The sequence below is a fragment of the Scatophagus argus genome, chromosome 8 (assembly GCF_020382885.2).
Source record: "Scatophagus argus isolate fScaArg1 chromosome 8, fScaArg1.pri, whole genome shotgun sequence".
Taxonomy (NCBI): Eukaryota; Metazoa; Chordata; class Actinopteri; family Scatophagidae; genus Scatophagus; species Scatophagus argus.
In genome coordinates this window covers 11047082-11071600 of record NC_058500.1, presented here as the reverse complement: position 1 = coordinate 11071600, position 24519 = coordinate 11047082, and the positions used below count along the sequence as shown (strand labels likewise).

Below are 24519 nucleotides of genomic sequence, written 5' to 3'. Positions count from 1 at the left end.
TGGGCGTGGTAATGAAAGGCAGTTGGGCTGGTTTCCTTTGGAGCTAATCAAAAGAACTGAGAGCGGAGCCCCCTAATAGAGGCAATAACTGCACTACCATCGCCAGCTTGCCTTTGCTAACCATGACAAGTGCAAGCATAAGGCTAAATTACCACTCTGACACACAAACAAAGGCAAGAGGCCTCCACAGGAAGTAGACGGCATCTAAATAAGTGCAAAGAAATCCTACATTTCACATGCATTCAGCCTGACCTTTAACACTTAAATTCAACGACAACAGCATCAAACTAGACTATTCTTCACCATAATGTTAATAAACTACATTTTGTAATCTACCAAAATTTACAGCTTAATTGAAAATATAAAAATTAAAAAATAAATGTAGATGTATTGACTCACAAAGAACTGTTCTGACTCTTATTATCCACTACTGACTGTTCTAATTTACAATTTGTTTGTTGTACATAAAACAACTGTATTAATGAAGCTGGACAATGAAATTTATGGGTCAACGCTACACAATTCATTATTTTTAATATGTTTTCCTAATCCTCATTACAAGAAAGTGGTTTTTGGACAAGTGTGGTATTATTTTAAAACAGTCATTAAAAATAAAATTTTAAATATCTGAACAGCATGTTTATGCACAAAATATGAGATAAAACCTTAACTGTACGTTCAATTTGCTGTTTCTAGTCGAGTATACGTTCAAAAAGGATTAGCAAATGATTACATTCTGTTTTATTTATGTTATGAACAGCGTTTTATATGCACACGCAGACACATGCGCACACCCACACACACACACACACGGACTAACACGCACACGCCCATTTCAACCTCAGAGGAGAGAAGGCCAGAAGAAAAAAAAAAAAAGAAAGAATAACAATCGGCTCTCTCTTCAATCAGGGCGGTCAGAGTGTTTTTCCTCATTAATCATACATTAATATTCAGACAAACACAGCCTGTTTTTCTACCTTAGGAAAACACTCCTTTCTCCCATCTCTCCCTCTATGTCAGCTCACCTCTCACCCCCAGTCACCCCTCCTCCTCCGTTAACACAGTATGTGTTAAGCTGTGGAGCAGTTAAAAATAGCACAGAACACAGAGTGTGTGTGAACAGGTACTCACCTCTTACACACACAGCATGGCAGGGTTCCACACATTACGTACCGACACGCACGCACACACATTAGTACACACATGCACAGCAGAGGTCGCATTAGCATGGGCTGAAACACCCACACTCCCCTATGACAAAATCATCACAGTGACCAAACACCCGGCATGTGTGGATATCCCATCAGCCACCAGCAATGCACCGAGGGAGTGTCCAGAAACGCTAAGCCGACAGGGCCCAGATGTGCATGCATGCTCACATACATACACACACACACAAACACAAATATGCACAAAATCATTCTGACTGGGCACGACAGACATAGAAGCAGACAAACAACACACAGACAGAAAAACAAGAACATTATGACACAAACAGTAGCAGAGGTGACACAGACATGCAACACACACAAACACACACCAACAGAGAGGTAGAGAAATTAAAGGCTAAGAAGATTTAGAAGTTAAAAATAAACAAGGCAGGAGTGAGGAGCACAGAGCTGCCTACTACGAGCCCTCCTGGCAGAGGATACAGAGACACCTGTGCTTCACCACGGCTCACTGGAGAACTGGTGCTTTTAAATTCTCAATCAAAAAGATTCTCTCTCTAAAATTCCCACAGGAAGGCAGAAGATATAAAGAAGAATCAGGTATGAGCATGTCAATACCGAGTATTTACTCCTATATTTGAACAGAATTTCTGATGGACTGCACAACAAGTTCTCTGCATGCCGTGTGCTGTAGAATAAATGCCAAAAGAGCTGTTGCCATATGAGCATGTACATAGCAAGGAACACACAAAAGCACACAAGCATGTATGCAAGCGCGAACACACATGCTTATACACGGACACACACACACAAACCAACTGAGTCAGATTGTAAAACTGCATGGCTGAACACAGGCTTAGAGCTCTCCGTATGTTAATCTGGCCCATTGATAAGACCTGCTGAGCTGCTTTCTGTTCCTACACATACATAATACAGACGCACTCACACGTAAAGAAAAACATCACTTTTACCATTAATATACATCAGAATATCTTAATATCAAATCTGACTTTGTAAATGTTTTGTATTGTTAATACAGGCAACCTAGTTGTGCACTGTGATTCACAATATAAACAAACTCCCATGATCCATTCAAAGTGATTCATGAGAAATAACAAATATCAACCCTGCTGTTAAAGTTACTTTGATGTTACAGATTGATGAATCAGATGAATCACCACTCAACTCCTGGGAAGACAAATACACAAACGCACCTCTCTCACATGCATGTTCTCCAGCTGCGCTTCAGCCTCCTGAGCCGCCATGGTTATGATGCCTGTCCGCTGTCCACGACCCCAGTGTGTCTGACCTTGGCCTTGCCCTTGCAGCATCTCCAGCAGCCTCTGGATGCTCTCGTCCCGGGCACCCAGCGTCTGCTTCTGAGAGTCGATTCTCATCTCCATCTCCTCCATGGTCTTCCTCAGCAGCAACAGTTCTTTGGCCTGCCGCTCGTGCTCCGACTGCAGCCGGAAGAAATTCTCCTCTGATGGATCCAGAGGAGGAGGTGAGGAGAAGCCGTCACAACCGGGCACCTGGCAGGGGCTGCAGGCCCGGAGTGAAGAGATGGGCGCTGCTACCGAACCTTGGTTGGAACTGTAGAGGGGCTGATTTGTGCTGTTCCTGGGCCCAGGCTGAAGGGTGTTTGCCGGGCTGATTCTCTGCGCAGCTACAGCAGTGTTGCAGCCATAACTAGGGCTGTGAATGATGACATCAGCTTCCTGCTGCCTCGGATTGTATGTGTTAGATGGGCTGGCTCTCGGGCTGTTCTTTGGTCCAGGACTGTGCAGGTTGCTGGGGCTTTGCCTGGGGCTGTGGTTAGGGCTAAGTCCCCCTCTGTGGTCCTGGTCCATATGGAGATCTCGATAAGAGCCAAAGTTCCCCTGCTGTCTCTGTTGCTGCAAGCGGCTGTTCATCTCCCTGTGAGCCCTCAGCTCCTCCTGAAGCTCCTGAACTGTCAGTGGAAGCTGCTACAAAGACATACAACAATTAGGCACCCATCACACATGATGCCAAACACATATAAGAAAAAAATACACAATGGGGTACAAAATACAGACCTTGTTCCTTCTGATATCCCCAGGCTGCAGCAGAGAGACACAACATAATAAAGACACACATGTGTAAAGCCAAAATAGAGAGCAGATAAAAAAATATATATGCTAAATATAAAGCCACTGTGTAGATTACTTCCAACTGTTGGGGGATGGTTGCAAGCTTTGGCCAACAGGGGGAGACATTTCTCTTCAAAACACAGAGCAAACAGACTACTTTCAGTAAAAGTGACTTGGGTTTGTTTGCACTGAGATGAACAAGGGAAGAAGGGGGTGGGGGGTTGTGGGGGCAACAGTATAATGAGTGATGTTATTGAAGATGAAAACAAAATTGTAACTGATGAACACAAAAAAACTGAAATATTCTAAATTTAACAATTACTTTAAAGATAATCACAGATAATATGTTAGAAATCATATAAACTCATCTGTTATTAAGCTGATTTTCCACAGAGCTTTTTGGCTGCACCATCAAAAAGAACTTTAAACGTTATGTGCATCATCTTAAAATAGTTCCTTTTTATAATGCCTGGCACGACAGTTAAAATGCTTTGGAAGATCTTTGGCTTCAATAAATGGCTGTCGGTTTAAGCAATGTCACAGTGAGTTCGTGGAAGTAGACTTGCATGAACAACACTGAATTTTGGGTGGCTGTAGCTGAGGAGGTGGAGCCATCACAACTAATCATAGGGACAGCGGTTCCATTCCCGAAGTTCCAAAGTGTCCCTCAAGCAAACCCCAATTTGCTGCAAACATTGCTTCCATCAACGTGTATGCGTGAATGGTAATCACTCCCGATGAGCAGCAAGTGGCACTAGTGGTGTTACGAAACATAGTTGATCTGTGATTCATATGCATCAGTATACATGATCTGCAGATTAATTGTAAATTTTAGCAATCATAGAGTGCAATACAGTTTTACATCTGTTTTTAAAGTAATAAATATTCAAATCTCGGTGCAGAGCTGCAATAAAAAAATAGAGAAAGCAGATGCGAGCGTCTTATTTAAAAGCTACCACTTTCACCTCCACTGAACACTACACTATACGCTATAATAGAATAAATAAACAACATTTGTTCTTTAAAAATACTGAATACTAATGAATACGAATGAATGTGACTACAGACAGTCGGCTACCTTAAAGTAGTACATTTTTAAATTATTTTAACCCTAATCCGTTTTTCCTTTTTACTGATCTGAAAAATGATCTACGATTCTTTGCACCCCAAGGTGGCACCTTGTATGGCAGCTACCAGCGTATTAATGTGTTTGTAAAGAAGTGAATGCTGTCTAGTGCTGTGTTGTCAATACATTTATGATTTGAACAACATTCCTGAATCTTCCCCATGTTGCACTGCAAAGTAATTCCAAATACAATATGCTAATTCACACTCACAGCTCTCATCTTTCCTGAGCTGCAAATGGAAAATCACTCTGCGCTTGAAACCATGGACACAGAGAATTCTTGATGCTTGACAGAGCAGGGTAAGAAAAGGCTACAAAGGAATCAAACAAACAGAAACACACACACAGAGCCACTTACTAAACATAGAGCGAGATTCACTGACACACACCGCACTAAAGTTAGAAGTTAAATTCTAATATTTCCCTCTATGTGAAAATGTTATGAATTTTTCCTAAAATATTCTCACTCCTTTGTTCAAGTCCAAGAGGTGGAGAAAGCCAAGGACGCAGAGTCGTGATGTAGGAGGAACACAGATAATCAATGCAACAAGCTAGCACTGAATATCAAGTCAGAGTGGGTGGACAATCCCCTGCACACACACACACACACACATACACAAAAACAAGTCTGTAATACAGAAGTGTGCACACACACACACCAAACAAACAGATGGTTGGGGGACAAGGCTGTTCATTGCAGCTGAGAGAAAAGGTGACATTCTTTATGCTAATTACAAAGTTCGCCTGTCAGACTGAACTCGTCTCAGAGTGTCTAAAAGGGCAAAAAAGCAAGAGGAAATGGAGAAGAAAAAAACAGGAGAAAAGTAACAACCTCAAAGGTGAGAGGCGGTAACAGAGGCGATAAAGGAGAGTGCGGTGACACAGCAGATAAGAGTTAGAATCTTCTGAGACGGAGCTTTTGCGTTTTCAAACAAATGACTGGGAGAAGCTTGGCTTTTGTCTGATTATATAGGACAGGGCTGCAAACACGTTGAGAGAAAGTTAAGGCTGAAATAGGCAGACAAAAAGAGTTAACAATTTAATGAGAGATTCTGAACTAGGGACTGTAAGAGAACGACAGACAGGAAAAGAGCAGTACAGAGACTAATGTCATGTTCTTTACTGGGTAAAGAAAATGACAAACTTGGTTACAGGAGCAACTGATCTGAATGACAACCGATACTAAAATTAGACAAATAACTAGTGGGTGTACGTCACACTGATTTCAAGTATGAACTTGCAAAAAATGAAAGTTGTCGTTAATTAAGATGCTATTAATTCGAAGAAATGATCACGAACATTTGAGGTCACGGCAAGGAAAAGTTCAAGCTGCCTTTTGTGTGCATTTCTAATGGTGTCTTCTGTAATGCACTGGTTCTCCAAGATATTTACATGGATTCTACAATGCCAGTTTTGAAGGATAATGAATAAAATTAACTAACTCAGCTTTTGGCAGAATATCATAATAATAATTAAAAAAAAAAAAACTCTTAGGTACCTAAGATAATTGACCTACAGAAAAGGTACTACAAGTGGTGTTGGTAAATAAATGGAAATAAAAGAAGGAAAGAGTGAAAGAATGTGTTAATGTGCCAAAAACAGTAATATATTAGTTGTATGGTTCAGTTACCTGAAGGGGCAGGGACAAACATATCATCTATACTATATGGACAAAATCATTGAGACACTCCTCTTTCTTGTTGAATTCAGGTGTGGTATGGGGCTGTTTTTCAAACGCTTGGCTTGGCCCTTTGCTTCTAGTGAAGGGAAATCTTAATGCTTCAGCATACCACAACATTTTGGACGATGCTATGCTTTCAACTTTGTGGCAACAGTTTGTGAAAGGCCCTTTTTCTATTCCAGCATGACTGTGACCCAGTGCACAAAGCAAAGTCCATAAAGACATGGTTGGATGAGTTTGGTGTAGCTGGTCCACACAGAACCCTGACCTCAACCCCATCCATCACCTTTGGGATGAACTGGAACAGAGACTGTGAACCAGGCCTTTTTTGAACAAAATCAGTGCCTGACCTCACAAATGCTCTGCTGCATGAATGGGCAAAAATCCCTACAGAAACACCTCAAAATGTTGTGGAAAGCCTTCCCAGAAGGGTGGATGCTGTTATAATTGCAAAGGGGGGAACAAATGTGATGGTAATGGTATTGTAATAGGGTCCCAACACTTTTGTCCATATAGTGTATCATACAGGGACAAGTTGGCACAAGCCTGCAGATACACAGTAGACTGGTATCACTGCTCCATTTAATGCCACAGACATGGAAATCTCAACATCAGTTTATTATCTATGACCTTTACTGAAATCTGTCAGTTTTGTTTGCGAAAAGTAGTGTGTGTTTTATGTTTACCTATATGTGATTGATGTGTGTGTCTTTTTCTGAAAGAAGAGAACAATTAATTGTAAATGCAAATCTTCATGCATACGGTTCTGTTTAGGATATAAAGCCACAGAGCAGCTCCAATGTTCTTCTTCTCCAGTGTTTGCAAAGTTACTCTGTGGTGATTTTTTTTAAATTTTCTTTTTTGTTATTAAATTTAGTGCTAAAATTAGTGTGTGTGCATATGTGTCACAGTGTCCTCACACTATATGACAACGTGACATGAAAAAGCTATAAATACAAATGCAGAGGTGTCACCTTGGTTACAAGAGGGAGGAGTCAGACGGTGGAGTGCAGATATGATTAAAGTTTTTGCATGCTTGTTCGAGAGAGATGAAGAGCCAGAGAGAGCAATAACAAGATTCAATAGCGACTGCACAAGCTGTATAGTGAAAACAATTCTCTGAACAGGATTAATGCATAAATTCTACAGACTTCCATTTTCCTGCAGAGAAACACTTCTATTTTCACAACAGGCCATGATGGACACAAGAGGATGTAAAATGACACACAGACAAATGGAGAAACAGAGGGCTAACAAAATGGGAAACAAAAAGATAAGAACAAATATATGGTTGCTGTGCAGCGAGACAGACGTGGATAACACCACAGACCAAGCGGGACAGACTCCGGGGAGACGTGGCACAGCACAGACTGGTCGCTATCCCTTCAGGAGTAGCTGTGAGCTTTTTCAGATTCTGGCTCACATTTAGAATTGCTGCCACTAAGATACATTCCCATGGAAACACAGACAGCACCAAGCACGGCAAACATCTTTCCGAGTGAACTGCAAGGACGCCTTCTTTTGCAACCTTGGAGACAGGAAATAAAGGCACAACATAGAGCGGTACAATGTGCAGAGGAATGGGCGGGTGAACACAAAATTTGCAGCATGATTTGATTCAAAATGAGCTCTCCACCTTTTGAAAAATGTGACAAGGGTTCAAGTGACTTTCTGCTGTACGCTGAAGTTGCTGAGCAGGTTACGCAGTACAGAGTCACATTTTAGTGAAGGAAATTGTTGGTTTTGCTCACGGCCACTTAAGAATATTGTTCAAAGTGGAAACATGGCATTTATAAAAAAAAATCTTGTCTTTTTTTCTCACCTGCAAATCCTCTTGGTTAGACCTGTACTGATCCTTCAGAACCGAGGTCCTCGCTCCCTCCTCCCGCTTAACCCCTTTTTCCCTTTTAACATCTGGGCTCCAGAAGTTAACACTGTTTGTGCTGGGGCCTGTCCTTCCATCCCTCCCTCCATCAAGTTCTCTCCTTAAGCTGTTGTTCTCCCTCTGCAGATCCCTCAGCTGAGCCTGGAGATCGAATGTGGATACTTCTGCCCGTCCAGCTGAATCCGGTGCCTGTCTCCCAGACTGACGCCGCAGACTGGAAGTCCCCGCAGGATGCATGGTTTGGTCTCCATAGGGGTCTGGCTGGTGATGCAGTCCATAGGAAGTGATGTTTGGGCTGCTGCCCATGGCTGTTGTTCGGTTAGTGTAGGAGGAGCGGCTGGTGCTCCTGCCCAGCGTCATGGTACCTTTGGGGTACCCACCAGAGGGTTCCAAGGAATCCCGCTCACTGGGGTACATGGTGCCTGTTGTGGCATAGGCAGCACTCAAAGACTGGATGTTCTCCATGGAAAGGGTTTTACCCCCAGGTGCTGTTGCTGAACCATGACTAACTCCTTTGATTGGTCCTGTGCCAGGTTTGATCTTCGAACCTGGCCTCGACACCAACCCTTGACCTCCAGCCACTTTAGATGCTGGTGCTGGCACACCTCCTGACACAGAGCCTGGCTCTAGCCCCGAGCGGGAGCCTGGTGCTGAGCTTACAGCCTGTTTGCCTTTCCCCTGTTTGGGGGATCTAGAAAAGCGTGAATGAGATGTGCTGCCATCAGTGTGCGCACTACTCTTTGAGCCAGCAGACAGCTTGCTCTGTGAGGGCTTGGCTCTAATGTTTAAAGGCATTTTTTTATATGGCAAAATTCAACATGTGAGAGGAAACTGTTAAGGTGAGGAATATTTTCATGTCCCTTTATGGAACCAGACTGAATAATGAGGTTGCAAATAAAGGCCACCTCTTGGCTTCTCAGTTTTCATGTGTGCATCCCTGAATGTTTAGGGCTTGAGGCTGAATCTCATTTAGTCCTATTAGAAAAACTGGCACTGACTGTTTGCTAGAGGACACGCAGGCCAGAGGTCTTGTGGCTTCAGCTACAGTCCAGGACATCATGGATTCTAGACAGGTAAAGGAGGGACACACGTTGAGGAAACAAAAACAATCATATTGAGAAGAGGCAAAACAAGCAGCATTGCTACAAGGTTCATAGGACTCATTATCGTTTTACAATAGTATTGCAAATATTAGACTAAGTTTCATACTGATACAGAAGCATCATTTATTTATACCTTACCTTCAGCAATAGAAACATGCTTTTCTCCAAGAACCCATTCTGAACTTTTCAAAACACTGCCTAAACATAATCACCTGTATAAGAATTTTTCCTTAATTAAAAAAAATCTAAAATAGGCATAAACATGATTCAAGGACTGTCTGATCAATAACAACGACAAGTAACCAAGCCTAAAAATCTGAACTCCGTGCCAATTTTCTATTTGCTACCCAGCCCTACATAGTTAATGAAGCTAAAACTAAATAATTCAGACTATGTAGACTTAAAACTGTGAATATCTTGAAAACTGATGAACTGAACTGAAAACAGGCTACAGGCTACAGGCTTGATCTAGTGCTGTGGTTTTCAACCCAGCTCCAGTCGCGACTCCTGCTTTTTTTTCCCCATCTTTCCCTTTTCAGGTGTGGCCGATCAAAAGCTGAAAGGTGTCAGCTCTTGATAAACTGCCTCAGTACATCATGTGAGAGCAGACCACGATCCAGGTTGGGGACCACTGATCTAGTGAAAAACTTCTCTTATCTTATCTCTTATCACCTGTGATCCTCTCTCTTTATTCATGGATGTGAGAGTGATGGGAGGACAGGAAAGCAACGTCTGTTTAACCATCAGACTAAAGATTAATGATGTAGCATATGTCTCGTTTCTCATTTGTTATGTATAAAACAACTCACACAGCCACAGTCACCAGAACAGACGGTGAGAGAAGACAACTGAGAGAGGGACCAGCTTGACCCTTTCAGCACCATGGACAGCACTCAATCTACCAGCATAAATCTAATGACTTCTCAGGTCTAAAGGAAACAGTGACAAAACAGTGTAACTGGCTATGGCCATGACAGACTGCAGATGGAATTGGAAGACCAGTTTTTATTATCTGCCATCCCTCAGGGGCATTTGCAAAGCTCATTGTCAGAGTTTATCGGGGCTGAAGACATCAGTTCATACCTTAGGCTTCAACAAAAAAACTGGAATGGAATTTAGGTGTAATCATACTTGCAAAGTCCAGCATGACAAGACCATATTCATCGTGGGATAAAGCCAACAAATAGGCAGACTAAAATTCAGTCATTGACTTTGAGGCAAAAAGCAGCATATTAATTCAAGAAAGTAACAAAAAAAATGGTTTTAGGAACTCAAAAGTCAGCACAATGCAGTCCATCATAACCAGATATTTGGGACTGTCTGCAAAGCAGAGGCAAATCCAAATCATAATCCCTCCTCTAATCCAAGAGGATTGGGTACTGGGAGTCACTGTACAGGATGCAACTGAGAGATTGGTTAAGTCTGCTTGTCAGTCATAACATTGCTGTCAATCCTTTATCCATCACTGTTTGAGAAAATGAATTTATCCTTATGTGCCAGCAATGAACCCATCAATTCTGTGCACAATTTTGGTTCATCACTTGAGCATGTCTAGCGTCGACCGTGAAACGCGGCGATGGTGAATAAAGTAAAACCGCAAAAATAACTGTGTCTAAAACAAGTGAACTGCAAACACCTTTTGTGGCTACTACTGAAGCGTTAGCGACGGATGTCAGATATCATCTGCGTTAACGACCTGAGGTATCATAAATCAGAGCAACTGCTCACTTTGGAGGTACGCGCCAAGTTTGCCCAGCTGTATGCCTCCTTGTCAAATTAAACCGACGGGACGAGAAAGGCGAAAAAGAAAGAAAGGACTTCCAGTAGCGCAAAAATGAAATACAGACCAAACAAGCAGGAAACGCCTCACCTCAAACGAATCTCTGCACTTACTTCTGAGCTGGCGGCCAGCTGTTGCCGCGAAGGGAAACCTCGAGTCACCACCCAAACCAACAATAGCGTAAATTTCATGACAACCTTCGTCCATACGAGCGCTTCTCACACAGTCCAACATGTTGCCAACCTAACGTCCACACTCTCAAGTAGACTTCACTGTAGCTTATTTCACGGCCGGCACGAGTAAAATGCTCTTTGTGCATGTGACCGGACAGCCTGGAACACGGACGCCCGAATAACTACTACGACCACGGCATGAAGGATTAGTTTCTTGCTCGTATGCACACGGCTACATGAGTTCGAGCTAGTACCTTACATAATAATTAATCTGCCACACAAACTGAGAGCGCAGAGTTTCATTTGTTTAAATAATGTTGTCAAAGGATGCCACACAGTCCATGTGTGCCACGCAACCCGGTGTGCTGTAGCTTACCGGACAGGCACCTCTCCATCACCGCGAAGTCCACACAGAACCCTGCCCGACCTCGGCGCAGGCTGCATGATATCATCGGCTCAGCTCTTTCATGACCTGTCCTGTCATCAGGTCCTCGTGGGCGCGCACTCACCAGCTGGCGCGTGCGCGACCCACGCGGCTTGATGGAGCAGCGCGAAGAGCATTTGATAGGATAGTTTATTTTATTTTATTTTTCACAGACCTACATGAAAGAAAGTTGACACTCGTAAGGTTTTAAAAACCAAAGTTTAATTTCGAGTAAATAAAAGAACAAATGTGAAACATGAATAAGTAATTTAATCCCATGAAGGTGAGTTTGTCTATTATACTACATGCACAGACAAGAGATGTATCTTAAAATTACAACACGTGATTGGATATTAAAAGCAACAACTACTTCAAAATATGATAAAAAAAGAAAAAAAAACTGTAGACCTTTTGAGAAGGATGCTGCAGGTGTTCAGTTCTCTGTTCATCCACTCAACATAACTCATTCTGAAAATGACTAAGAATAACTACTATTGTGTCGAAGCTTTCTTTTTTTTTAGAGAAGAAGTGCTGTCAGATGGAATTCCCTGGCCACGAGGGGAAAAAAAGTTGAAATTTTGTAATCCCAGCCCACAGGATAAAATATGTGCATCACACAACAACCCCACAGCAGATCTGGTTGTTAAATGAATGTGTTGTTGCTCTTCTGTCCAGCAGCCAGCACAATGACTTTATAAAAGTGTCCTTGTTTTCTGACATGTTAGTAAATTGGTGTCGCCACATGAGAGAGCGGTCCCAAGTTTTCATCTTCAACTTGTGAAACTGTTAAAGAGGAAACTGTATGAAGTCACAGGTGGCTTTTTTACTTTGCATGCAGCAGGTGAAGGTGTTTGTTACATGTAACCTATAAGAAGTAATCATCAGTTTCATTTCCTCCTCACAACTTACCAAAGAGAAGTGAAATTTTGAGATTGGGAATGAAGTTGTTCTATGTACACGCTTGCTACTTTATGCAATTCTCTAGTTACTCATGTGAATCCACTCAGGTTTATTTGTACAGCCCAACATCAACATCTCGGTGTCTTTGTACATGCACAGTCTTAGTTAACTTTGCAACCCAAAATAAGAACATGTTTCTACAAGCTCACTTAATGGCAAAAATTAACTCAGTAAAAAGAAAATTGAAGAAGCAGCAGTGAAGAGGGGGTTAGGGTTAAAAAACAACAGAATACAATTCTGAAAAGTAAAATATTTACATGAAATTGGTGTTCCATTTAGATTGTTAGATTGTTACATATTAGAAACATCAACCAAGTATTGTTCATCATGTGATTTTTTTATATAATTGTTTCTGGGGTTATGGGAAGGTGGAAATATTCTTAATGACATGTTTTTTCTTTCTTTCTTTCTTTCTTTCTTTCTGAACCACCAAAGGTGTCTCTATTAGCCATTAAAAGGTAGTCATATGAAACTTTCACTCATGTTGTTGTCATAAAAGTTGAGATTATCTGATGACAATGCCATTCTCACTTGGTTCCAGAAAAGGGGTTGAGCCTTGGGGTTTCTCGGCCAGGACAACACAGACTTTCTGCACAACCTTTTCCTCAGCTGAAGGTACTTCAGTTTTGGAAACATCTCATCCAACAGAATCAACACAGCTGCATCCACCTTGTTTGGAAGAAATCAGATAACATTTTATGTGGTGAAACCATAGCAACAACACAGCAAGATTAAGATTGACATGCACAAAACAAACTTGAATACAAAAAGCTCATTTTACTAACCTTCTCATCCAGAAGTCGCTGCTGAACCATGAAGAAAGCCTGGCGAATCACACCATTTACTGTCTCACTGCCAGTAGAACCACTGGACAGTACAAACACTGTCTTCACACTGCTGTACACAGCATTATGTAGATTTTCGATACATGAAAGCCCAGGAATCCAGTCCCTCTCTTCCAAACAGAGACAAAACCGCCTGTAATCTGAGTTCTCCAGATTGGCAGTCAGTTCATTGTAGACCCAATCTCTCACAGCCCGGTTGCTGGTGTCAAACACCACAAAGGCATCATAGTGATAATTAGAATCACTACCAGCCAGCTGTGAGTAACCCTTGAGTCCTGCCCAAAGTACCTGTAAGCAATACCATAGATCCCAGCCATAGAGATGCTTCAGTAGTGGCAGAACAGTGAATGCAACAGCCAAGAAGGAACAGACAAAGCAGGCTAAGCTGCCATATATGTCCTGGCAGGAACGCTGGTCCATTGACAGTATACTCTGACCCTGTTGGGACTCTGGGTATTCACAATGTATGTGTGTGGTGAGATAAGGAATCTCTACTGGAGTGGTACGCAAAAAGTCTGCAAACCAAGATGTATTACAGTCACATTTAAAGGGGTTGGCATGCAGGGTGACTTTCTTAAGGGCACTTCCATTTTTAAACGGGGCAGGGAGAAACTGATGGTCTAGCTCTTTGATCTGATTATGGCTGAGATACAAATATTGCAAAGATTTCACCTTACTGAAGAAATCCTCAGGAATATGAATAAGGCGGTTGTGACTGAGGTCCAGGAGAGAAAAACGTGCTCCAAATTCTATGACTTTATGAGGCAAATAAGAGAGGAAGTTTTGGCTGAGGTCCAGGTGATGTAAATTGTTGAGTGCTGAAATGTTATGCCATGGGAAATAGTTCAGCAGATTGTTACTGATGATGAGGCTCTCAATGCTTCTCGGGAGGTTACACAACACTTCTGGTGAGATAGACCTCAGTTCATTATTAGAGATGTCCAGGTAGGTAAGGTTTGTCAAATTCTGGAAGAAATGAGTGTACTTGTTGTTGTCAGACTCCCACATAATGTCCAGGTGATTTCCATAAAAGTAGAGGTACTTTAAAGAGCTGCTGATCAGCCTTTGATCTATTCGCATCCCAATACCATTGTTTGCCAGACTTAGGACTTCCAAGTTAGTCAGACTTTGAATGAACTCTAATCGATGGCCCATGCCCCTCATTTTGAAGTGAAACTCATTGTTACTAAGGTCTAATACCTTCAGAGTGGTGTTAAGCTCACTGAAAGCCTCTCTATAATAAAAATCAAGTCTATTGTATGACAAATTAAGAAAAACTAAATTTTTCATGTTATCAAAAACTCCATTCCTCAATGCCTGGCTCATGTAGTTGAAGGAAAGGTCTAAACAAACAACATTTTCCATCCCTATAAACACGTGTTTGTTAAGAGACATAATGTCATTTTGAGACAGGTCAAAAGATAGGTTATTCTGGCAATATTTGTACCATAGTGATGGAGACAGTGACAGACTGTCTTCCCTGTTCAACATTTCCAGCCTATCTAATTGGTTGGGCTCCTGGACGTGACCTTCGGATGTGACTTCTCGATCGATTAGGGGTGGGTCAGGAAAATCATGCGTATACAAGTTCTGGTTCTGACAGCTTTCCTGTGCCACAGTCTCGGATGACAAACATGAACAGCGTTGAAGGAAATTAAGGGTGTTTTGGGAGAGGTCAATATTAATCAGAGACGGTATCTTTTTGAGAGCTTCCAAGTTACAAGTATTGATGAAGTTCATTCTCAGTTCTAATTTCTTTAGATTTTGAAGCTTTGACAGAACATTGAGTGTTTTGAGTGAAAGTGTGTGGAAAAAGTTACCACTCAGAAGAAGATGTTGTAGACCAGAAATATTTCCGATTTGTGGGGAGAGGATCAGTTCATGAAATGTCTTCAGTGGTTCGTAGTTGTAGATCAGGCTAATCCAAGTTAGACCCTTCAGCTCTGCAAAGAAGGTGCCATTTCTTATAGCATATGCCAGAAGGTTGTCAGAGAGGTCCAGTCTCTGTAAATTCTTCAAAGGTTGGAAAAGACCCTTTGGAAATGTTCTCAAAGAGTTTCCTCTCAAACTTAAGTACTTGATCGAGCTGTTCTCGGCATAGAACGAGTTTGGATGTAGTTGTAGAGGGAGATTGCCTGGGCAAGGAAAACAGGGCCTAGCTGCATGGTCACAACGTTGGCAGTTCCACTCCACATTCAAACTGGTGAGGTTAGTCAGGCTGGCAAAAGCTCCTTCTAAAATCTCCGTGATTGTATTCTCTCTTAAATCCAGAAACTCCAGTGAGGGTGGCAGCACTTTAGGGATGGCTGTCAAGTTATTATATCCTAAGGTAAGGTTTTTGAGGTTAGGGAGTTCTCTGAAAACCCTCTCGCTGATGTGAAAAGACTGGTTGCATGGGTTTGCATAAAAGCAATTCTTGGAGAGATGGAGCCTTTTGAGATATGGAGTTCCTAGAGGGTTGATAATGTGGAAGATGTTATTATTCTGTAGATCGAGAACCCTCAGGCTTCTGGGCAACCAGGGTATAGAGGTGAGGCTGTTTCCTGACAGATATAAAACTTGAAGCTTCAATAAGGTTTTGAAGGCAAACTTGTGGATCTCCATCTTGCATGAGGTCTCCAAAGGTCTCAGGCTACCTGGTTGACAATTTCCCATTATTTTCAGAGTATGAAGGTTTGGGAGACCTGATAAAGCATGTTGTTCCACTTGCTGTATCTTAGTCAGACTTAAATTGAGTGACACTACAGTGTTTGACTTGATGGCCGGGACACGCTTGAGTGGTCTGTCAGAGCAGTCTACTGATGTGGTATTGTTGTCAGTGTCACATGGGAAGAAGATGGTATTTATGGTCCTTACTAATGGAAGAAGCTGACAAAGGATGATGATGTTTTTCAACGGAGCCTACAAAAATAAACTTAATTTCAATTGTTTGTTGATGACATCTGAGCAGTTTTTGCAGGATCAAACATTCATTACATTTTCATCCTATCAACAAAGCATTTACAAACAACAGATAAATTCACAATGAGCCATTTATCTGCATAATGAAAACACGTACCATTTTCTTGCAATGAAATGAATGCATTTGTTGTTGTTATATGTTATCTCACTTACCATAGCGAGTATAGCATGTATCCTAAAATTAGTAACCCAGATAGAGCAGTCGTTAATCCCGGTGAGGAGAGGAAAGATTATCTAGCACATCTAAATGTCTGTGCAATGACAAGAAACCAGACCCAGTTTATGGAGAAGTGAAAACATGGGGTCATATGCAAATCATGTGACTCAGCAACATTTATGAGATTCATGGGCATTAGATACAGATATTATGTGATTTAATTTTAAATCACATAATAAAATTAATGAAAATGTAATATCCTTCATGACAACCACCTGAAGAATCAAAATTACTTAATGCTTTCCATTTCTGACTTTAGAGACCTTTTAATCCCTTTTATGATGGTGGACAAAGTAGGATTACTTCCTTAATTCAGTACAGATTGTAAAGAAAAGTTATAAGGAAGTATTTCAACAGCTGCTTCACAAATCCTTTTCAATCCAAACATTCATCCTGCACTGGTAGTATTCTCACAATTGCTTTATTAAGTGCACTGTACCCAGAAGTGAAAACAGTAACTGATTTCCATTGTTAATATGACCACAAACACAACTAACCAATTGAAGATTTGATTTTCTTTGCATGTAAAGATTGCAAAATAATAATTTTTAAAAAAAGTATGAATAAAAAGTGTGTCGGATTAATCAAAGCTGCATAAAACCTGCTTTTAATCTAGTGCTGTTTTAAAAACTATTATTTTCCACTTATTGAAAGTAAGGGTGGCAAGTGCCATAGTCACAGATAAATTACAAGTAAATTACAGATGTACAAAGAGTGTTCTGGATTGGAGAGCACTTTAAATGCTTTGGCTTTAGATTGGACCTCATACTATCCTGGAAACAGGAGTAGAATAGCCCTTACACGCTTTAGTGTCCTGCTATCTTTTCCTTGCAGCAACAACGGCACACTACCCTATCACTGACACAAATGTTGAATTATCCACAGAGCAATGTTCATAAAGCCATCAGACTCAGCATCCACCTTGGAGAGAGAGTGATTGTTCCCTGGGTACCACAGCAACCTAAAGAACACACATCAGAACATTAGTGAATGCACAATAAGCCGTCTTGTGCAGTGGATATCTGACATAACCGATAAAGCATGTTACTCAGGCAAGCTGCATACCGGACTGGGACCTGCTTTGCTTTCAGAGCTCTGTAATATTCAATTCCTTGTTTGTTAGGCACACGCTTGTCATCTTCTCCCAAGGTAAGCAACACTGGTGTCTGTATCTAGAGAAGAGATCAGGTTACTACACTGTGTAGCAATGCCAGTAAAGTCACATGCACAAAGTCAAGAGACATACACAGAAATACCCGTACCTGTGTGACATGTTTAATGGGGGACTTGTTCAGCATCTGTTCCCAAACAGCAGGGTCGGGCAGACAGTCTGTACTGTAGTCATAGCCAGCCTCAACCATGCACCTGCAGAAATCATTGTTAAACATCAACAGGGAAAAAAACACTTACTGGTTTTGATGCTTTTTGTTACTGCAGTGTCTGTGTGCGTTATTGAAGATCTCCTTGTCTGACAGCAACGCAGACGCATGCCCTTTAACCCACTTACTTGTTTACAGCTGTCAGGGTTGAATGCCAGGGGTACAAATGATAAAACAATATATGTTGAGTGGTTGTGCACAACTGACAAAGCATGAAATAAGTAAACTAATGTGGGCAAGAGTGAGGGAATGTGCACACCAAGACGTACCAGTCTGGAATGTCAGTGCTGCCAATCATTGAGGCCAAATTGACGACAGGGTTGCGAGCTACGCAGGCCTTGTAGAACCCTGGGTACTGGCCAATCAGATGACAGGCCAGGAAACCACCATGGGAGCCCCCAGAAACTGCCACCTTCTTCATATCAAACTCAGCACCTTTCAGAACACTTTCAACAGCAAACTGGTGGGACGAAAAACATAGAGAAACTGTAACAGATGCTCTGAGGTACTGAAGAAAGAAAGAAACAAAAAGAGAGAAAGAAGAAAAGAAAAACATTCAAATGAACTGCTGTTGTTACGATCCAAGACTTCAAAAGAAACCATGGCAATTAAACCAATTAATTACCAATTAAAACAACATTATAAAAAAAGATTCCAACATAAAGCAACACTGGGAGTCATTCATACCAGTAGGAGCAAAAGAATACCTTTATACATGATCAATTTCATGACCTGAAAACTTGACATAATTTTAAAAAAAGCATTTGTCACTCTTATAGTTTTTGTTTTATTCTTACTTGAACATCCTTGACATCCTGGGTGCCAACATTGCCAAGCAATGAAAGGATACTGTCCTGGCCATAACCGAGAGAGCCACGATAGTTCACTTAAAAATCAAAAGAAAAAAGATCTTTTAAAAGGATAAAACATCAAGAAGTGGCTAAGGAAATCCCATAATAAATACATTTTAGAGAGCCTAGCAGTGACTAACCTACATGTCAAACTATCTTCAGCATGTGAACTTGCTCAACCACTTTTTAGACATAAGTAAATATTATATCAATGGATGATCAACTGCTGAGCAGGTGTTGCCTAAGACAGCACTTCACATTAACACACCCAGTAATATGGCGAAGCCCATCCGGCACAGGACAGCCGAAGACAGAAGCCATTCAGCGACAAAGACTGAGTGAGGACCCCCTAAGTGAAAGAAAAAAATTGTAAAATACAGATTGACAGTTTGTTTTAAAAGCTGTCTTTATGTGCTTATTTACATTTCCATGATTGAACATTTTACCATAAAGGGCACTATTGTCATAGCAATTAATGTTGCCAATGCCAATCTTATCTATAACATAGCCTTGACTGAACAAAACAAATCCTCACAAAGATTCATAAATTCAATCCTAAGAATAAACTGTGAATAAATCACAGGCTTCTTACCTCTGAACTTACACATATCAATATAGAACATTATTGAATTTTATTTGGATTTTTTGCACAATTTGGTATATTAAGTCAATACTTTATAACAATAAAATATTATCACACTCAAACTACTTAAGTGTTCATTTTGCTTGCACACTACAGAACCATAAAGAGAGTAACCAACCGTGAGGAATGACAATAAGAGGCAGCTTCACCCCATCCTTAATTTCCTTTGGTTTGATTAGCAAAGCTTCAAAATCAAGGCCAGCTAGAACACAGAAAAATGAGTTTCATGAGTTTCATTAAGATTACATATGCTGTTCACAGAGGGTGGGGAGAACGTAATGGCACAAAGGTGGCGCACTTTTATCCTGGCTAGGTCACCATGGTAACTTATGTTTCCAATTTAAAACAGCTCTAAGCACCAATTCTTTTCCCTGCGATATTCTCCATGAACCATGTAGATTCTCAGCTGAGGTAATAGGTCCATCTGCTCAGATTCCTTTCCAGATACACACCTGACAACCTTGGTAAAATATTTTAAGTACCACAGTAAGGTAATGTTTAGTTGCTTTCACACAACCTTGTTTATTTACAGTGACAAACTGTACCAGCTTACCATACTTTGCACGCATACCTGCAATGCAACACGCATACATGTTTGGAAAGGACAGCTAGTATAACTAAAACAGAACATTTTTTGTTCTTACAGTATTGACTGTTGTCTTCCTCTGGGGGAGGGGTGAAAGTCAAGATCTGCCAGTCAACATCTGGCAACACCTGAGAGTCTTCCAAAGTAACCCAGACCACTTCCTCCTGAGAGTCCCTGGCTGGAAGGAAACCAACCCTCTGGACATAGAAGTGAATATACATTACATGACAATGTAGCTTCTCCATCCCATTAAGTTTCATTTTTTAAAATACTAAACGTCTTCTGTAAAGATGACCAAAATTCCACTTATGCAACAGCAATCTTACTACATACTAATATGTCAAACACTCAAATAAAGACCGGAAGGACAACACTAATCTTACCAGACTTGGAGGACAGTTTGGAGAGGAGCAGCTGACCACCATCAGATCTCTTTCTATGTTCAGCAGACACCAGTTACCAACATCAGACTCTACAGAGAAACAAATAACATCATTACTCGGGTCCCAATGAACATATTTAAGCTGTCCCAGAACACTGATATAGTGAGGAAATTAATGACTAAAGACACTGAACATCAGTAAATAAGACCTGAGTAACACCAAAGCTGTCTAATGACTCACTTGAAGTCAGGGAAGTGATGCTCCCGGTGCTTATATCCACCATCAACAGATCCTGAAAGAGAGACAAGAACTTTTTAAGGTAAAAAAAATTATTACATTATTCATAGTCCGATAACTTTTTTATGAACAAAATGTAATTTTTTCAGAAGAAATATCCATTTAATTTTTGTCATAATAACAAGCCATTTCACTAAAGTTGACTGTACCTTGTGGCTGCGCTGTGGACAAGCAACAATGATACGCTGACTGTCAGCTGACCAGCACTGAGGGGACAACTGAGAGCTGTAGATACCAGTAAAGCCATCTGTAAAGCCACACCAATACACACAGACACAGCTAAGTTTGGTACATAGTAGAAAAAAGGTGCATTCATTTGCCCAGCAAATATCCCTTACCTTCTCCTGGTCGCTTCACCACATCCACCACCACTGAGGTCTTCTTAGTATACCAGTCATACTAGAAATAGGAGCACAGAGGAAGGCATATGAAAACGCATATATTTATTGACTCATGAATGTGTTTCTGCATCAACAAATCTATAGGAATACAAACAGACAGACACAAAATGGGGCACATGTGACTAAACATTCGATCCTACTTGGGTGAGCACAGTGCACTTTGTGAAGAATGGAAATTAATTGTGTCTTATGTGGAAAAGAAGTTCTATCCTGTCTTACCATACAGAGTTTACTGCACTGCATGTGCGGTCCATAGACAGAACACTCCAGGTAGACAATGCGACACTGGTCTGGACTCAGCCTGGGGGAGTACACCGCACTGGTGCCTGATGACAGCTGCTCTGAGGGACACAATTAATAAATACAATACACATGAACATCTGCTACAGAAACATGGTCTAGCTATACCCGTTTTTACCAGCCTAGCTGCCCGGTGTGAAATACATGCATCAGCGTGAAGTGGTGAACTCAAGTACCAAAGGTCAATGCTAAAATTTGTCACGCACATTTTAGGTGTGTTGTCTACAATGCTCAACACAAAAGTTAAACTAGGATGACATGATAATGTAATATCATACTAGTCCATAATGTGAAGGATAGAGCTTTAAGTGTCATACTTTAATTTACACGAGTCTAATTTGCAGATCTAAATAAAATAAGACAAGCATTCATACTTACCACATTTTCCACCCATAAGATCCACATAGAACAAAGATGAGCTGAGAGAGAATAAAGGAAACAAGAATAACTTGCAGTTTTAACCTTTGAGCCTTACTAAGGAAACTTCTGATAGGAAAGCTTTAACTCTTCTCTTTGTTCAAAATAAACAGTTATCACCTCCTGTTGGGGCAGTGCTTGAGGCCAAGTCTGAAAGGCTCATGACACCAGCCTACAAACACCACACCTGTGTCCCCTGGAGCCCAAAATGCCTGCAGAGACAGAGTAACAGAAAGACAGAGAGCAACCGTAAGAGTAAGAAGGTAGAAACGCACAAAGCAGCACCATGTATCACTGCACATTTTGCTGTACCAACCTGTCCAGGTGAGATATTTTCAGGCACTCCCTCCAATACAGAGACATTGTCGCCCTCAATATCCAAAACACAAAGGACTGGACAGCTCTTACTGACCAGTGCCTCTCCCCAGTCCTCATGAAAGATAAACTGCTCCCCCTGCAGGGATTTTAAAAAAAAGCAAAAACATGACACCATAATTTAGAGTGGAACATAACAATGATCAATTACACCTCTGAGTTGTGAAAATCTTTGGCGTTTCAAAAGTTTTTATTGCATTCACTTTTACAGCCTCCTTTTTCTCCACTCTCATGGTCTCCTCCTCGTCCCCAACGGAGGACAACTCTGGTGACTCAGTCTACAAACAGAAAATAAAAAATAAAATCACAGGCATTATTATCTGTGTACTAGTCCAACTTTTAATTAGATTAGATTAATTAGATGAAGAGTGAATCAACAATAAATGACACGAAGGGCAGAAAACCTGCTCCTCTGCTTGTATGGTGACATTCCAATCACCTCTGTCAATGTATTTTGTTTTTGAAACGGGGTGGAAAATATCCATGTCGCATTCAAAATGAAAGTATTTGAATTTGATGGTGTAACCTTGCATTATCCAGCATGATTTCAACTTATAACTAACTAACTTATACCAACAACTTTAAAAAAGTTAGCTTTGCTCTAGACAGAACTGAACCCAACCCCAGCCATAAAAAAAAATCAAGCTTGAAATTTTCAATCCATAGAGAGTATTGCAGTAGTTTTCTTCCCTATGTGATTCAGTGCTGATCAACCCTCAAATACAGCGTGCTAACCGACCTGGAAGAAAGACTCTGCCTTAGGTCTCTTCCTTTCTGCCACATACAAGAGATGGGTCTCAGAGTGGGACCAAACCAAACAGCCAAACTGCTCTGTGGATGCAAAACACAGTGTGATTAATACCCAGGCAGCAAATGCAAAGGCAAAGATTCAAAGATATTGGTAAAAAAAAAATAAATCAGTTTTTCAGTGAGGATGACTCACCATCTTCATAGACTTTGCCATGCTTTTTCAAGGCTGTTAGATTAATGCTCTTCATCTTGATATTTTTACTCCAGATCTGAAGGGTCATAAAGAGGTCAGGGAAGGACAGACATCAAAGATACTGTGGTCAAAATGCAGAGTAGAATGAGATTTTAAATGCTGGTTACAGGTGGAAGATGCAGCAGAGCAGAGAAACAGATGAACATCATACATGGTGAAATAAAAAAGTAAGGAACAAGGACATTTATCAGTGTGGGGGGTCAGTGACTCAATGTTGAGCCTGAGCCAGAGAGACAGTCACACACCTCAAGAAACTGTTTGTCCTCTCCTTTGACTGTGCACTCTCTGACAACAGCTTTCATTTCACCTGAAGGCGAATCCTTGCTTAGTAATCTGACAGCAGACAGGAGGAGAAACATATTCATGAGACACTCTTTGCTCAAGGTGAGATCTATGAGAACATCTTCAACCTTGCTCCACATAATATGACAAAATGTTCACATACTCTCCTTTGATCTCAGTGCAGTTTCCTGAGGCTCCAGAATAGACCACCGACTTATCATCGTGGAATACAATGTACTGTCGGCAAAACTTGACATTCTCATTCCTTTCCAGATCACGCTGGCTCCACTCTGCAGAAAAAAGTAAACCAAATGCTATTAGCATCAATGAACATCCACACATACACATCTAAAAATCTCAAATCTCAGTATGGTACAGGCTATATCTACCTGTGTAGATGTTGCTGTATTTGCCTCCATACTGTGAGGTGACCACAGGTCCCACATCTGCTCTATTCAAAGAAGGGAAGAGGCTGAGTTCTCTGTAGAGCCTCGCGATTTCCTCGGGGTTGGTTATCACCTGACAACAGGCAGCAGAATAACTCATACTAAGTCTCGGTGTTACAAACTGTCTAACAATGAACAATGTTCTGTTCATTTTCTAGCTAGGAAGCTAGCCAACCACACATACGTAACTATACGTTATATGTATAGCAACAGTTACCCACGAAAAACAGACGTCAGTTTATAATGTTAAGCATTCGCCCATTCTATCATATAATCTAATAAAAGCGATTGCTACACGATAAACAAGGCAACCAAATGAACACGTTAGTTTGTTTCTAGTAACGTCTGGTGGATGACCAGGAAGTTCCTGTGGCAGCTGACAGCAAACAACTGAACTACTGCTAGTCCGCTAGCTTGACTTAAAAGCTGCTACCATTAATAAAGCTAATAAAGATAATGACAGCGTAATTTACGCCAGCTATACATTTGCTCCAATATGAAGTGTATTTTTACATGGTTTGGTATCCGTACAGAAGCAAAGAATACGTAGTCAGATAAACCTAACCATACCTGTGAGTCCATGACAGGGACGGTGTATGTGACTACAAATCGTTGAAAAACACAATGGAGTGGGTGCTCCTCTGCAAAGTACCTCATAAATTAACGTAACATCTATTACAGCTTCCTGTTCCCACTCGAAAAATAAAATACAAAGTGTGAT

At 41.0% G+C, this 24519-nt stretch overlaps 3 protein-coding genes across 15 annotated transcripts in view; all 3 read right to left on the bottom strand.

The window, feature by feature from the left end:
- The window catches only part of LOC124063278 (ERC protein 2-like), a 149886-nt gene extending 138370 nt beyond the window's left edge, over nucleotides 1–11516 (bottom strand). For 10 of the 13 annotated variants that reach the window (XR_006844079.1, XR_006844080.1, XM_046396745.1 and 7 more), the window contains exons 1-4: nucleotides 11405–11516; nucleotides 7910–9037; nucleotides 3227–3250; nucleotides 2384–3136 (exon numbers count right to left, since the gene is read on the bottom strand). Coding sequence is in view for 11 of the 13 variants with exons in the window: in XM_046396745.1 (XP_046252701.1) it covers nucleotides 2384–3136; nucleotides 3227–3250; nucleotides 7910–8767 (1635 nt within the window). In the remaining 2 variants the exon portion in view is untranslated. The remainder of the gene's footprint in view (nucleotides 1–2383; nucleotides 3137–3226; nucleotides 3251–7909; nucleotides 9038–11404) is intronic. The other 3 variants (XM_046396748.1, XM_046396756.1, XM_046396749.1) reach the window with 2 other exon arrangements.
- A 170-nt stretch (nucleotides 11517–11686) lies between these two features.
- On the bottom strand, nucleotides 11687–16526 carry tlr9 (toll-like receptor 9). The gene is made up of 3 exons (XM_046395927.1): nucleotides 16372–16526; nucleotides 13198–16158; nucleotides 11687–13081 (listed from the first exon to the last, which is right to left on the bottom strand). The coding sequence occupies exons 1-3, from the start codon at nucleotides 16372–16374 to the stop codon at nucleotides 12875–12877; spliced, it is 3171 nt and encodes a 1056-aa protein (XP_046251883.1). The 5' UTR covers nucleotides 16375–16526; the 3' UTR covers nucleotides 11687–12874.
- Nucleotides 16527–16837: 311 nt separating this feature from the next.
- On the bottom strand, nucleotides 16838–24502 carry apeh (acylaminoacyl-peptide hydrolase). The gene is made up of 23 exons (XM_046395928.1): nucleotides 24369–24502; nucleotides 23742–23871; nucleotides 23516–23642; nucleotides 23316–23403; nucleotides 23011–23086; nucleotides 22807–22898; nucleotides 22271–22345; nucleotides 22009–22146; nucleotides 21813–21904; nucleotides 21654–21694; nucleotides 21195–21316; nucleotides 20913–20973; nucleotides 20724–20821; nucleotides 20518–20569; nucleotides 20278–20366; nucleotides 19953–20091; nucleotides 19427–19510; nucleotides 18934–19014; nucleotides 18612–18700; nucleotides 18084–18274; nucleotides 17698–17800; nucleotides 17501–17607; nucleotides 16838–17396 (listed from the first exon to the last, which is right to left on the bottom strand). Exons 1-23 carry the CDS (start codon nucleotides 24453–24455, stop codon nucleotides 17291–17293), a joined length of 2268 nt encoding a protein of 755 aa, XP_046251884.1. The 5' UTR covers nucleotides 24456–24502; the 3' UTR covers nucleotides 16838–17290.
- Between the last annotated feature and the right edge of the window lie 17 nt (nucleotides 24503–24519).